Genomic DNA, 14,451 nt, shown 5'->3' with positions numbered 1-14,451 from the left:
GCAAACGTTTCCTACCAAACCGGGTCTTGTGTAAGATGCCATATGGAATGAGAAGGTTCCATGATTGGTACTACTTGCATGTTTCACGTACAGAACTGAATGTGTTGGAAGCAGTAATACCTGCTCGCACATTTGGAGGCCCTGCTTCGGGTATTGCCTTTGACTTCAGCGACATCCAATCATGCTTTCACCTTAGTTCAATGTCGATGAATCTGATTCGCACTTAGTGCCTGTAAGTCCTCTTCCTCTTGATATGATCTGAAAGTAACCTAGTTGGATTTTGCTAAAACTAACTTACGTCATGATTTTTAGAATGCAAGCAAACTTTATGAAATCTACACGCTCAATGAAAGCCGGGTATGTAGACCCTATGCCTATAGCACAAATAAATTTTAATTACCCATCGAGATGGGAATTGGATGCGCCACAGCTAGCTGCTGGAGGGACGTTGGCGGAGAAAGAAAAGATCCGTGCGGCCAAAATAAGAGAAGAGTCTCTTAAGGTTGCGGCGTGGATTGCCGTATGTTTAAAGAATCTCCAACACTTCGAAACAATATGGATTCCATACCACTTCAAGTAAGTTCGATTAATTGTATACTTAACGATTGTTCGGTTTATCTTATTTTGATGCAAAGGTACTTATGTGTTTATTTAAAATTGTTGTAGCAATCACTGGATAGTCATAGGTGTCGATGTCGGGATGAACATGGCATGGATTTGTGATTCTGCAGATTTTGACCCTCACACATATAAAGACTTCATGTCAATTCTCATTACGTAAGCAAATTTGTAATCCTAGTAAGCTTATATGATTCACTTTAATATCGACTTCTGCATACTATAAGTCACATCGATTCTCATTCAAACAGGGCATTCAGGGCCTATGTCAAGAATCACAAAGGAAGGCATGATCCAGGTCTGGGGAGCCACTTGCGTTTCAAATCTCTGTGTTCGGTAAGTGCGACTTAGTTTGGCATAAAATTACTAATTTTTTCAGTACTTATACTTGACACATCTTCATTTGCAAATTGAAACAAAGTTTCCCAAGCAAAGGCCAGGGAGTCTGCATTGTGGATACTATGTATGTGCTTTCATCAGTAACACAAAAGGCTACAGGAGACACCCTGAATTGGTAAGTTTGAATCTCTTAGTGGGTTGTAGTATGAAAACATAGTATTTCTCACTTAGCTTTGCAATCTTTTCTTTACACTAGACCTAAACTTGTCTTTTACGATCTTGTAGTGGAAAGAAGAAAAAGGACTAAAAAGGGATGTCTACAGGGATGATGACCTCTTAGAGATTGTGGGTGACCTTTGCAACTTTATAATGGACCATGTTGTTTATTACAAAGGTGATTACCATAACCCACAGTCCGACTTAGGTAGCAATCCTCTTTACGAGCACCTCCGTCAGTGGGATAGGCTATGTCTAGGTCGTTGATTACATGTGAACTTGTTGGAATGGACTGTGATCGATTTGTGTACTTGAAAAATTTCGGACTCTTTTGGATGGATTTGTAATGGACTTGGAAACATTTTGGACTTGAAATGTGTTACTATAAATGTGGTGCTGTGTATATGTATGAATATTTATGTTGTGAATCTGTGATGTTGAGAATCTGATTATATATGTATATATGTATGTGGTGCTGTGCTGTGCTGTCAACTCGATTATTGTAATTTTTATTTTTTTTCTGAAAAATAACTGTAGGGGCGGTTCTAGATTGAGCCGCCCTTGCAAATGCAAACAATAGAGGCGGCTGAGACACAAGCCGCCCTTACTAATGCTCACTATAAGGGCGGCTGGAAGCACCAGCCGCTCTTACAGTGGTCACTAGTAAGGGCGGTTGTTGTTTCCAACCGCCCTTACAGTGGGCCACTGTAAGGGCGGCTGGTATTGAACCGCCCTTACATTGCATAAGGGCGACTGGGCAAAAAACAGAGCTTATTTAGCCGCTCCTGCTGTACCTGACTGTAGTAGTGTTTGCATACCAAAAACACAGAAAGTAGGTGCAATGATTGGGAAATTCAGAGACTGAAGATGTAGTACATGTAAGGCCTTGTTTAGTTCCCAGAAAATTTTACAAAATTTTTCACATTCCCCGTCACATCGAATATTTAGACGTATGCATGAAATATTAAATATAGACGAAAATAAAAACTAATTGCACAGTTTGGTCGAAATTGACGAGACGAATCTTTTAAGCCTAGTTAGTCCATAATTGGATAATATTTGTCAAATACAAACGAAAGTGCTACAGTGTCAATTTTCCAAAAATTTTCGGAACTAAACAAGGCCTAAGATTTACAACTTGGACACTGCCTGATGTACAATCGTATCATCGTCATCTGCTTCGTGTCGCCTGTGGGGTAGCTTTTTGTGACCGCAACTAATTTTTTCCACGTGTTGTGTGGCCGCATTGGCTCCAGGGAGATAAGTTCATGACGTGTAAGCTGGAAATACCTCACGGATCTAGATCAAGAATCCTATAAATCTTCATTTCTTCAAGGTTTTTCCCCCCTTTCTTTAAGTCCGTATGTATAGATTTTTCACATTCTTGTGTGGGGCTGAAGTGACCCCCTACCTACAAGCAAGCAGTTTCTACTCTCTTGGCCCTTGCACACTTGTCTCTATCTTCTTTGCTCTCCGTGACTCCGACATCCCATTTCTCTAGAGTAATGTTCAATTAGATGTTGCGAGGATTTTTCAGGGAGCAGTAACTTATGGATGGAGCTGTAAAAAAATGCTAGAAATTGTCCTACTCGTTACATGGATCGTCAGAGGTTTAGATGGCAATGAGTAATAATCATTTCAGGAGACTCATTTCCGCTCCCCTTGTACCCCTCGCTTTCGACATGCACACATGCGTGCTTGGATCTTGACAAAAGTTACACACTGCCGCCGTACGACCCCAAGTGTACGAGTCTTTTTGTTCGGCTGCATTTCGGTTCAGAGTTTTCACCTTCTGCCGACAATCCAATGGATGAAAAAAAATAACCTAATAAATACAGGGGGGCCTTAATCTGGTGATTCAGATAAATGCTTGGCCTGACGATTGACGTAGTACAAAGTGTACAGCACGAGATTAGCGTTTCTGCACGCACCAGAATACCAGATGGCTGAAAACGCCACTGTGCTGGCCGGTTCAGTTGCAACTTACAAGTGCCGCAGCCCTGCGTGCTCCGGCCGGCTGCCGGGCTCGCCTGCGTTGTTTTGGTCGCACGCACCTGACAAGTACAGCAACGCAAACGGACAGCGTCCGGAACTGTACGTGTTCCCACGTACAGTACGGTACTACGGTGTTTGCTCCGGCAAGCAAACGTGCATCTCATGGCCAAGAGAGGTCGACGCTACCACTGTTAAAATAGTAGAGTTCTCCTAATATTTCTAGTCAGTAATAAAACACTTCCACTACTCAAAACACTAGAAAATTTTCATTATAAGACATTTACTAGAGAAATTTTATACTAATTTTTGAATACTAAAACATTAGAAAAACCCCATATCACTAAAAGAAATTGTAAAATCTGAACTTGACTTTCAAAACCATCTTCGTCCATCTAATCGAATGTCCTATCAACTTGTACAAGCTTATCTGCTCTGTCAATAATGTCTTTTTCACATAATAAATCAGCGAACGAAACGAACAGCACAACAGCTACTCGTAAGTGGCAGCGCGCAGTGGCTGAGTGACTGCTCCGGCCATATCCAACATTTGCTGGCAGGTTCGACAGTCGACACATGCATGATATGATGCAGGGCCCTCGCCACGGCCACAGTAATGTCTCCCAACCAATCCTTTGCCAAAGAACATTTGCAGGCCTGCTCCCAGCAGACCCCTTGCGCGCGCGGCGCCTTCCCCGACCTCTCGCTCGCTCGCTCGCCCACCCACACCTGACGCCTGGCGAATGGCAATGGCGCATTGGCGGCCCAGTCCTCCACACGTTCCGACAAGGCATGCATGTCATCATCCATCTCCCCCAGCCCCTTGTTGCCCTACACGTCCCACACCCACAGCCACTTGTGCGCGCCTCGCTCTCGCACCAACCGCCGGCGCCCGGCCGATCGATCAGCCCCGCTCCCGCGCGTTCCTTTCTCCCTTGGTCTGGTCCTTCCCTTCCCATGTCTCTCTCTCGGCAGTCCAAGCATCATCTCTCGATCCACTCACTACCCTCTCAGCTCGCTGCCCCCCCGTTATAGCAGTGACAGGCTACCGCACCCTCCTGAATCCTCTCACAGTCTCACACGCACGCACGCACGCACGCACTCGCTCTGCTAGCTGTTCGTCCATCCGTGTCTTTCTCGGGCGCTGACGAGCGGCGAGGCTACAGGGCCGGGTGGTGGCCGGCCAATGGGGAAGGGGGACAAGCCGCCGCCGGAGCTCTACTACGAGATCCTGCACGTTGCCAGGGACGCCTCGCCGCAGGGGGTCAGGGCGGCGTACAGGAGCCTGGTCCGCCAATGGCACCCCGACAAGCACCCGCCGGAGTCCAGGCCGGAGGCGGAGGCCCGGTTCAAGGCCATCACCGAGGCCTACGAGGTCGTCCGTTGTTCTTGTTCATGACGCCACTGAATTCTCTTGCTGCGCGTGCGGTGGCGCTGTGACTGCTGATTAATTATATCGTCGTGTACCGTCTTGCATGCACGCAGGCGCTGCTGGACCAGCAGGTGAACAGGGCGGCGGCGTTCGCGGCGCGCGACGGCGGGAGGAGGAGGAGCAGCAGCCCCGCTGACAAGGACCACCGTGCCGCGGCGGCGGCGGTGCCAGGCATGGCGGCACGGAGCAGCGAGAAGGCCGGCGGCGGCGCCGCGCCCTGCACGCCGGCGCGGGAGGAGCCGCCGCTGCCGGTCAAGAAGGTGTACAGCGCCTGCAGCAACGTCGGCCGGGGCCGGCGCGCGTTCGCCGAGTTCTCCAGCTACGTGGTGCGCAAGGCGCCGCCGCTGGAGCGCAGGGTGGAGTGCACCCTCGAGGAGCTCTGCAGCGGGTGCAACAAGGAGGTCAGGTACACCCGCGACGTCGTCACCAAGAACGGGTAAGCTGTCGCTCACCTATGATCGCGTAGAGACGAGCCGTAGGACAAATTAAATAGTGACATCATCCATTCATGCATGTATATGTCGGTGCAATTTTAACTTTTTATAACTCTGCGTATACGTATATGCTAGCACCTAGTTTCCTTTTCTGTTTGACTAGATTAAATATTCACCGTACAGTGTAACATTTTGGTAGGCGCTATCCTGGTGACATTCTGGTATAGCTCAACTTTACTCGTGAAGTTGTTATTTTTTTTAAAAGACACTAAAAAAATTATTGTGACCTTTTGAAAACACTCTACGAGGCGGACAAAAATTTCAACCGCCTCGATTAGTGCTAGCCATTAACCGAGACGGTAATTTTTATGAGCAACTTTCTAGATAAAGCTAAGCTGTTTTGAAAAAGTTGTTTGACAAAATAATTTCACCAATAACTTTATGCATGGCTGAAAGAAAGAAATAGAGGAGATAGTTAGGATAAGCTACTTTTTTACGCTTCATTTCAACTCATATCTTTATGAGAGGAGAGTAAAAATAGCTTCATATAACTGTTTTAGAAAAGAGTGTTTAGCAAAAAAAAACAATAAGCTGTGTCAAACAGAGCCTTCTTTTTGCAAAAGGGTAAAAGAAGCTTGTATTTTGAACGATTCGGGCAAACTGGCTATGCAAGCAGAGCTACTACTACTACTGTGACACCAAATCCACTTTTATGCCAAGTCATGCGGTGTGTTTAATGCAACAAAATCTTAACAAGCTCTCCACTTAATATTTGTTAGAATGCCTTGACTTCGGAGACTAGCACCTATTAGAAGTGGTCCTTTGGGGCATTAGGTGGTGTGTAATCCTTCGCTGCCTCTGCTTGCATGTGAGGACGCTGGCCGATCGAACAGGGACAAGCTACAGACACTGACCCTGCACTTCCCTGCCTTGTGCTGCTGATTGGACTGGACTGACCACTCACTTACCGTGCTCTCATTTCATTCACGCTAGCTAGCTAGCTAATGACGGATCAACCTCAACCTCGTACATTTTCCTGTCCTGATGACCAGACTGATCACCAAGAAGGAGGTGACGCAGACGGTCCGGGTGAAGCCCGGGATGAGGAAAGGCGCGGCGGTGACGCTGGAGGGCGCCGGCGACGAGCGGCCGGGCTGCCTGACGGGCGACGCCGTGTTCGTCATCTCCGAGAAGAGGCACAAGCGGTTCAAGCGGCTCGGCGACGACCTGGTGCTCAGGGCCCGGGTGCCGCTGGTCAGCGCGCTCACCGGGTGGCAGCTCTCGTTCAGGCTGCTCGGCGGCGACAAGTTCAGGTACGCGTTCCGGGACGAGGTCATCTGCCCCGGCTACGTCAAGGTCGTCAAGGGCCACGGCATGCCCGTCGCCGGCGGGGACAGAGGCGCGCACGGGGACCTCATGGTGAAGTTCGACGTCGTGTTCCCTGAGAACCTCACGGACCAGCAGCGGAAGGGGCTCGCCGAGATCCTCAGAGGCTGCGACTGAAGCTTGCTGATGATGATGGACCGAAACTGAAACTGAAACTGCGTCCTGTGACGGCTTCGTGTCGTGTAAAATTTTGGTAGGCGCTTCTGTTGCTGTTGATAGACAACTCGGGACAGGACTCTACAGCGTGTACATAGATTAGAGGTTCTGTTTTTCAACTAATAATGTACATGGTTGTAAAAATTTACAAGAGCGGGATACGGCGCATCTTTGTCGTCTGTTTCTCATACGTCGCTCCATGCCTCCATCTGTTTCAGTTACTCCGTGACAGGTTCAATTTCTAGAGTTGTTAAGTCAAACCTTTAAAACTTTGATCGAATTTTTAAAAATATTAAGATTTATAGTATTATTAGATTTATCATGTAATATATTTTCATAAATATTCATTTTATATTATAGATATTGATAATCTTTTATATAAAATTGGTCAAACTTAAAAAAGCTTGACTGCCACGAATTATAGAAATTAAAACTCTCAGGACAGAGGGACGAGGGAGTACCTTACTCAAAGATCGCGTATCATGTATGTTTGCACAGATCATCAAACATGACAACAATCTTGCTGCACGGTAAACACCAACCTTGCATTCATTACGCCGTTACACAGTTTTAATTAATACTATCTCCAGTCCATTTTATCTGGTGCACACGTATATCAAGATTCAAACTTTAAATTTTTTTATTAATAATTAGGTTAATAATTTTTAAATAATATAAAACAAACTTTATATATTATAAAATAAACTTTATATAATTAGAATCCAACGATTATAAGTTTATAAGTATAAATAATATAATATAAAGTAAATGAATGTCAAAATGTAACCTCGAGATTGTGTCATTCTAACTTGTACATGATAAAATGGACCGGAACAAGTATACAACAGTAAAAACAAAAGCTGTTCCAAGGTGCCTGACAGTTCGAGAGAGCCAAGAGGGCAGAGACACAGCTGCAGCTACTATTACTGATGAACAGATCTTATACTGTTCCAAGCTACTATTAGCTAAGAAAAAGCAAAATACCGTAAGTTGGTACAGAGCAATTCAGATCTGTTGAGAGATTTCACGAACCTCACGTAGGGTACAAGAAAGCTGAATCAACTTGGATTGCACACCATGGCCAGCTGCAGGATTCGTGTCTGCCAAGGAGTAGGCTTTTAACCAGGGATTGCATGCCGATGATGGAAGCGCGGATCACATAAACAACAAGGATAGCTTGGGCAACCACTTTAGATATGTCCTGCCACCGGTGTTTGCTCGTCCATAACTGCATTGCAACCCGCAGACTTATCGGAAATGCTAAATTTGACACTAACCAAATGAGAATATACTCGTCCCAGCTGTTTGCAGGGTCCAATGTCAGCCCAACTACCGCTGCAAATGCGATGACCATGGACAGGACTGCTCCAAAAACCAGTGCAGCAGACAAAATGAGGTGAAAACGGCGGTGCCTCGTTAGTCTGGCAAACACAAACAGAATTATCGCTATTGTCGATAGATGGAAGGACATGCTGTTTGCAACCATGAATATCCAGAAACCTGTTCTTTCTCCAAATACTGGCTTACCGGCATCCTTGCCTTCTGCAATATAGCCACCAGGTGGAGTGCAAGCAGCAGTGACTGAACCAACTACAATAAATATAGAGATGTATAAAATGCTCCTGGACACATTAGCATAGCTGCTTGATTCCTTCTTTTCTTCCAAGCACCACTTATCTGTCAAATTTCTAGCCTGGTGGCATGGGCTGCCGGAAGCTTCACAGAGGGTTAAGCATGTGATGATGGAAGTGTTCGTGAACTGCATGAAAAGAGAAACAGAGTAAGAAAAAAATGTTTTTTTAAACAAAAAACAAATGAAATTTTGGAAGAGCGGAATGCACACAATGGTAACTTACTGATGAAAAAGTATAATCACTGTGTAACGTACTGAAGGCAACATCTAGAGGTGTTAATCCCTCATTGTTCATAATGTCAAGATTAACCATAGTATCCATCATGAGTAAGGAGAAGATCAGTGTGTGCCCCTTCTTTACAGCCAGATGTAGTGGCGTGTTTCCTTCACCATCCCTTGCATTCATCATCCTTGCAGACTTTGGATTTCTGCAGATGTGCCACACCACCTGAATCCTGCCATGTTCAACGGCGCAATGTAGAATATTTCTGCGTTTGTTGTCAAGCAATTCATCATAGTTCAGGCATATCTCCATGAACTTGCAGACAATATTAACGTTACCCACTATAGAGGCAATGTGCACAGGATATAGACCCTCATTATCTGGAATGTATGCAAGAGAGCTGTTTGCTAATAAATGTTTCACTGGTCCAATGTTTTTAGCTAATGTTGCATAGTGAAGGGCAGTTCTCCCATAATCATCGGCCACTGTGGCAAGTGTTGGATCCCAACATTGCAGGGACTCGCCTATTTCTAAAATCAGAAAGAAAACATGATTACCACTTGACAAAATCCAAATTACTCATCAAAATGAGAACCAAGATGATGAACTAATCCATGCAACACATATCTATAAGGCATCTTCAATGCAAAGAGTCCAAAATGGCCCTAACTGTACACATAGATTTTGCTAGTTGCTATAAACACAATGTTGAGGAGTTCTCATGGACTCTAATATTGGAACCTAATATTTGGACTGCTGGTAAAGTAGGGATGAATGTAATGTCAGACATAATGTTACTGTACACCGTTTGCCTGCTAGGAGGTAATAGCTCAAAACAATTTGAGCCATTGATTGTTACATTTTATAAATTAATTAAATAAATAAATAACCTTAAAAAATCTTATCAAATATAGTAATCACAGGAGAACACAGAGGCAGGGGTTACATTAAGCACAGAAAATATAAAACAGAGAATAGCTTCAGCATGATTAATTTTATCAAGTTTTGCTCTCAGATACAGGTTACTACTCTAGGTAGCCTTCCATGGTCATATTGGCTATCTTAGATCTCATAATAGTTTGAAAGTTCCAATTAGACAATTTAAGGTTTTAGACTAACAATTAAAGGCTAACAACAAAGGTATATTACCAGACAATCAATTTAAATATTTAACAACAGCTGCAAACTATATGATGATTATATTGGAGTCATGCATAAGTAATGTGCTACAGGAGGTAATATAATTCTTCATCAGCAAAAGAATGAACACCCTGAAACCTTCTGATTGATACTATCACACATTCACACTAATCATCAGTAAGATGCTATCACCATTGAGCAATAAAGCGCTGCTCACAGCGTCACAGTCATGCAATCATCCCCGCCTCCAAAAGAAGTAGCAAATTGGATGATTAGGCAAACATTTAAACTGACTAAGGCAACAAGGGAACTCAATCTGTATGCCTAAGCGGGAAGGCCCAGTGAAAATGGTGGTTCAGTCCCGGAAGATCCACCTCACTGATCACGTCAAGGAACATCAACGAGGGATCAATGGGAGACACTAAGGTGTGGACCAGACTGTGCTGCTCGGTCCAAAATGCCGGTCTGCTTTCCCTTTTCCTTTTTTTTTTGTATTTCATTTTATTTCCATGTTATCTTTTCTCACAGAAAAAATAAATGGGAAACCCTCATACATTGGACTACAACTAAGATCACTTAGTGCTTAGTTACAGGCCACTTTCTCTTCCCAATGGAGACACTTGCATTCACTTTTTCTTCACTTTCATTTCTGCACTAGATAAGTACCTTTTTTCTTTGAGATTGTCCTGTAAGCAGGCTTATCTAGTTTTTTTGTGGGTCAGTGGGCTTATCTTTTGTCAACAATAAGTCATACTATTATTCAGTAGATCAACATCCAGTTAAATAACCAGTTAGTCCTAACAGAGATCCAACGACCACAAAAAGATGCTTTGATTTTTTTTTTTAGAAAAAAACAGACGATTTATGGGTAGTAATTTGGTCTGAATTCTTGCAAGAATTTATTTTATGAGAAAATGCTACACTAGCTTTTGAGTGTACAGAGTTCATGGCTCCAATAGAACTGTAAGAATTCAAGTTACCTCTGCTGATGTAGACTGCAGCATGCAATGCAGTTTGTCCATCTGGCCCAGAGTAGCTCACCGGTGTCACACTGTTTGAAGATTCTCCAATCAAGACTTTGACCATGTCTGCCCGATTGGATGCAACCGCCAAGTAAAGCGGAGACACATGTCTCTCATCTTCTACTGCAGCCAGCCCGCTATCCTTCGACATGAGTCTCTGCAACAAAAGCACATGGCCATTCCTGACCGCTTCATGCATTGCAGTCGCCCCATCCAAATTCCTCGCCCTCAAATCTTCTTGCTCATTGATAGCACACTCCATGAGGTAATCAGCTACATCTACATGCCCAGCCCTCGCAGCACAAATCAGAGGTGTATCACACAGATTATTCCTTGCCTTGACAAGCGAGATGTCCTGAGCACAGACCATCTTGACAAGCTCCAGGTACCCACAGCTGGCTGCAATGTGGAGCGCCGAGCTTCCCTCTGCCGTGACTCCTTTGAGGCAGCTCTCTTCTCCCTGCTCAACTGTTGCTGAAGACTGTAAGCCTAGAACTTGTTCTAATAGGCCTGCATCGCCTGTGGAAACAGCTTTGAGCAATTCGTGCTTCATTGTGTGTGGAGTGTGCCTTGTTGCTGCCATGTATTCCAGTGCCAGATGAAGAAGTTGCAATGGAATACATTTGCATAGCCAGAATTGCTATGTTCGTCTTTAACTTCTCATATATACATAGGGCCGCGTGGGTACTAATGGCTAACGGAACTTCCTAGCAAGCTCCTTCTTTGTTAGTAACGAAGTCAAACAATTGACACAACATTTTGCTCTAGTTATTCGGTTGCTTAGAATAATGTCCACTATACATACAATCTGGCAGATCAGACTTGTGAGGCCACTAATTTGCAAAGAAAAAGACAAACCTAGCAAGCTGTGACCAACTTCATGCTTAAATTAATCAGGTGGATCTGGGTTTACACTGTCCCAAACAAAAATAAAGCATCCAGCACAACCTAATCCAGTATCATATTCCCTCTGTAGTTCTACGCCCTTGACGTATGATACAACTAGTGAAGGTTTAGTTAAGTATCACCTCTGAGTACACACAGACACAGCTCAGCTGCAGCCTGCAGGCACAAGTTCATTGTATTGAAATATCGGTGACCGATACAACAAGTCCAAAATCACGCATAACTGCAACTCAGGTACACGCCTTAGCTGAAATCAACATCACACATTGCGATCGCAAGGCCTCCATTTTCATTATGTCCTTCCTATTGCGAAACCACAAACCCCTCAACCCCCAACCAAAGATAATCAATAGATGAAATGGCGAAGAGGGTAGAAAGTTGATTACCGAGCTGCTTGCTCAGCCACCGGCAGCGGCGCCAATTACAGTAATCCCTCATTGCCCGCGCGCGGGGCGGGGCGCTGGCCGTCCGCCCCCTCACCTCCTAGGGTTACACGGTGCCAGCAAGAAGTAACCTTGCGGCTGCTCTTCCCGTCTGTGGTCTGCCCGAAAGCCGGCAAGAAGCAAGGCCGCAGGAGGCAGGACGCAGGAGCAGAGAGCGGCCGCGCTCGAGCCTGGACGGGGCTGCATGACTTGGATGGGCTGGGCTGGCGGCGGGCTACAGGACTGACAAAGCGTATAGACGACAAATGTCCTAAAGTTCGGCCCAGATTCTGGAAAAACTGCAGAAACCCCCTATATGCCGATTTGATTTTGTTTTCCCCCCTATATAAATCATTTTGTGGCAAAAGTACTCCTGGTATTTTCAATATGATTTGATTTTCCTCCATTTTCATTGGTGTAATATAATTGGGCGATTGTTTATTACTTCATGATATGTATGGGCATGGTAATTGGCTACTATCATAAGCATAAAGATGTAGATTCAGTGGCGAACCAGGGGCTAGCAGGGGCAGTGCCTCCAAAGCCTAGTCATTCCTTTAAATACCTATATAAATATTAATATTTATAGTATAAAAAATATCAATTTTATCTATTTTTTGTTCAAATATGATGACTTTAGTAAGAAATAGTGTAGTATTTGTGGGGGTATAAACCCCTATACCCTCATAGGCCTATATGGGTCGCACCGTCAGAGGTGGCTTGGCCCACAGGATGAAGACGTGCGGCGCACGACTGGTCGGCGTGCACCGCAAGACTACAAGATATTATACCAAATAGGATACTTTGCTTGTAACTCTGTCCCTTCAGGATATATAAGGAGGGGCAGAGGTCCCCTAGAGGACAGATCATACACATATTCTCTCAACACAAATCAATACAACCAGACGCAGTACGTAGGTATTACGCCAACTCGGCGGCCGAACCTGGATAAAAAGCTTGTCCGTGTATTACGTCACCATCAAGTTCGTAGTTTGCGCACCGTCTACCGATAAACTACTAGCCGACCAGCTTTCGTCGACAGTGGCGCGCCAGGTAGAGGGTGTGCGTACAGCTTCCTAGACGAACTAGATGGAAATTTTATTCATCAACGTCAATTGCGGTGACTCGCTTCTGGCGTCAAACATCTTCGGGCAACACGTTAAGACGTGAGGATCTTGATCGACATGTCATTGGGCTTTGGCGGCGGCATACCAAGAAGTAACTCGACCCTCGCTGATCGGATTTGATCCCTTCACGATGCCCTGGCTAACTCGTCTATGACACGATCCAATCTGGCTTGTGATCGATCGGCATCCAACCAAGTAAAGGAAAGGACGACGTACACCTTGAGGCTCATGCAAGATATAATTACTGGTATTAGTGACTCGGATGAAGCTTACATGGGCTGTCAAAGCATGCGTGCATCAAACCCGAGGTTTTCATCAAGATCAAGGAGCAACGCATACAATTAAATCCGAATCTTGGTCGACGATCATCAATCCACGTCGGCGACAACAGCCAAATCGAAGAAGGCCAAGCTGCATGATAAGTCTGAGACCAACTTTCATTGACATGTATCACATATGCAAGCTTCACGTACTTACATCTACATGCGCAAGTAGCTACTCGGCCTTGATCAAGCAGCGATATGCAAGCAAATAAGGAAGGCGTACGTACATACAAACCGACTACGACGACTTGCATGCGCATATGCATCTATCATGCATACTTACCTACTGATATACACTGTTGAGCCATCAAAAGCAGCAGGCGAGCAAGTTAGCCATCCACGAGCCAGTCGAGCCTTTAGTCTGCCACATCAATCCGTCCACGCTGTCAAGCAAACCATTGAGCTCCATCTGAACTGTCGTGTAACACATCCGAGCAAGTGATCCATCCGAACTCTTAAGCGATCGATCCAAGATGCCAGCGAGATGCTCCGTCTACTTGTTCGGACCACCAGCCGTGTCGTAATGATGATAGTTACCGTGCTACCACAATCGCGACCACCGTTACGACGACAAGTCAAAAAGCTCGGGAGCCAGATAATTTTGTCAATACCGACCAGACTTCCGTCCAAAGATAAGTGTACTTCTAATATTTTATTATTTTTGGCATAATATTTTTTATTATCCTTCAAAAACAACTTTTTGTTTAGCCACACTAATTTTTTCTCCTACACGAGTTTTCCAGAGCCGGTAGTGTCTCCGACTCCTCCCTACACGTGCATGAGATCCGTCCTCTGCGTTCCGGGTGGTCGGCAGTAGCTCTCTGGTGAGGCTGGCAATCCCACGCGTGTCTAGGTTCCGCACCTCATGCTGATTGTTGGCTAGACCAGAGCTGGTACAAGCTCTAGGATGAATTAACTACTTGTGCTAATTTTATAACAAAAAATCTAAAACTTATCTCAGTACTGATTTTTATCTAGAGTTTATTTATACATCATGTACTACCTATTCTCTATATTTATTTTTCAGGAGTTTGGTCCAGTCGACAAGCTACGCTCGGGGACTCGTCGACTATTCCCTACGC

General features: G+C 44.9%; 2 protein-coding genes and 1 long non-coding RNA gene across 3 annotated transcripts; 2 read left to right on the top strand and 1 right to left on the bottom strand.

Annotated features, from left to right (window-relative positions):
• Positions 355-944, top strand: LOC8058488. The gene is made up of 3 exons (XR_002447312.1): positions 355-576; positions 667-777; positions 870-944. It is a non-coding gene; the product is annotated as an uncharacterized LOC8058488 (long non-coding RNA).
• On the top strand, positions 3,870-6,763 carry LOC8077144 (dnaJ homolog subfamily B member 13). The gene is made up of 3 exons (XM_002441091.2): positions 3,870-4,540; positions 4,651-5,033; positions 6,084-6,763. The coding sequence occupies exons 1-3, from the start codon at positions 4,352-4,354 to the stop codon at positions 6,532-6,534; spliced, it is 1,023 nt and encodes a 340-aa protein (XP_002441136.1). The 5' UTR covers positions 3,870-4,351; the 3' UTR covers positions 6,535-6,763.
• Positions 7,343-11,756, bottom strand: LOC8058487 (protein ACCELERATED CELL DEATH 6). The gene is made up of 3 exons (XM_021446985.1): positions 10,550-11,756; positions 8,430-8,959; positions 7,343-8,332 (listed from the first exon to the last, which is right to left on the bottom strand). The coding sequence occupies exons 1-3, from the start codon at positions 11,172-11,174 to the stop codon at positions 7,607-7,609; spliced, it is 1,881 nt and encodes a 626-aa protein (XP_021302660.1). The 5' UTR covers positions 11,175-11,756; the 3' UTR covers positions 7,343-7,606.

Source organism: Sorghum bicolor, chromosome 9 (assembly GCF_000003195.3).
Source record: "Sorghum bicolor cultivar BTx623 chromosome 9, Sorghum_bicolor_NCBIv3, whole genome shotgun sequence".
Classification (NCBI taxonomy): domain Eukaryota; kingdom Viridiplantae; phylum Streptophyta; class Magnoliopsida; order Poales; family Poaceae; genus Sorghum; species Sorghum bicolor.
The sequence above is the reverse complement of the archived record's forward strand: the minus strand, read 5'-3'. Positions and strand labels throughout refer to the sequence as shown.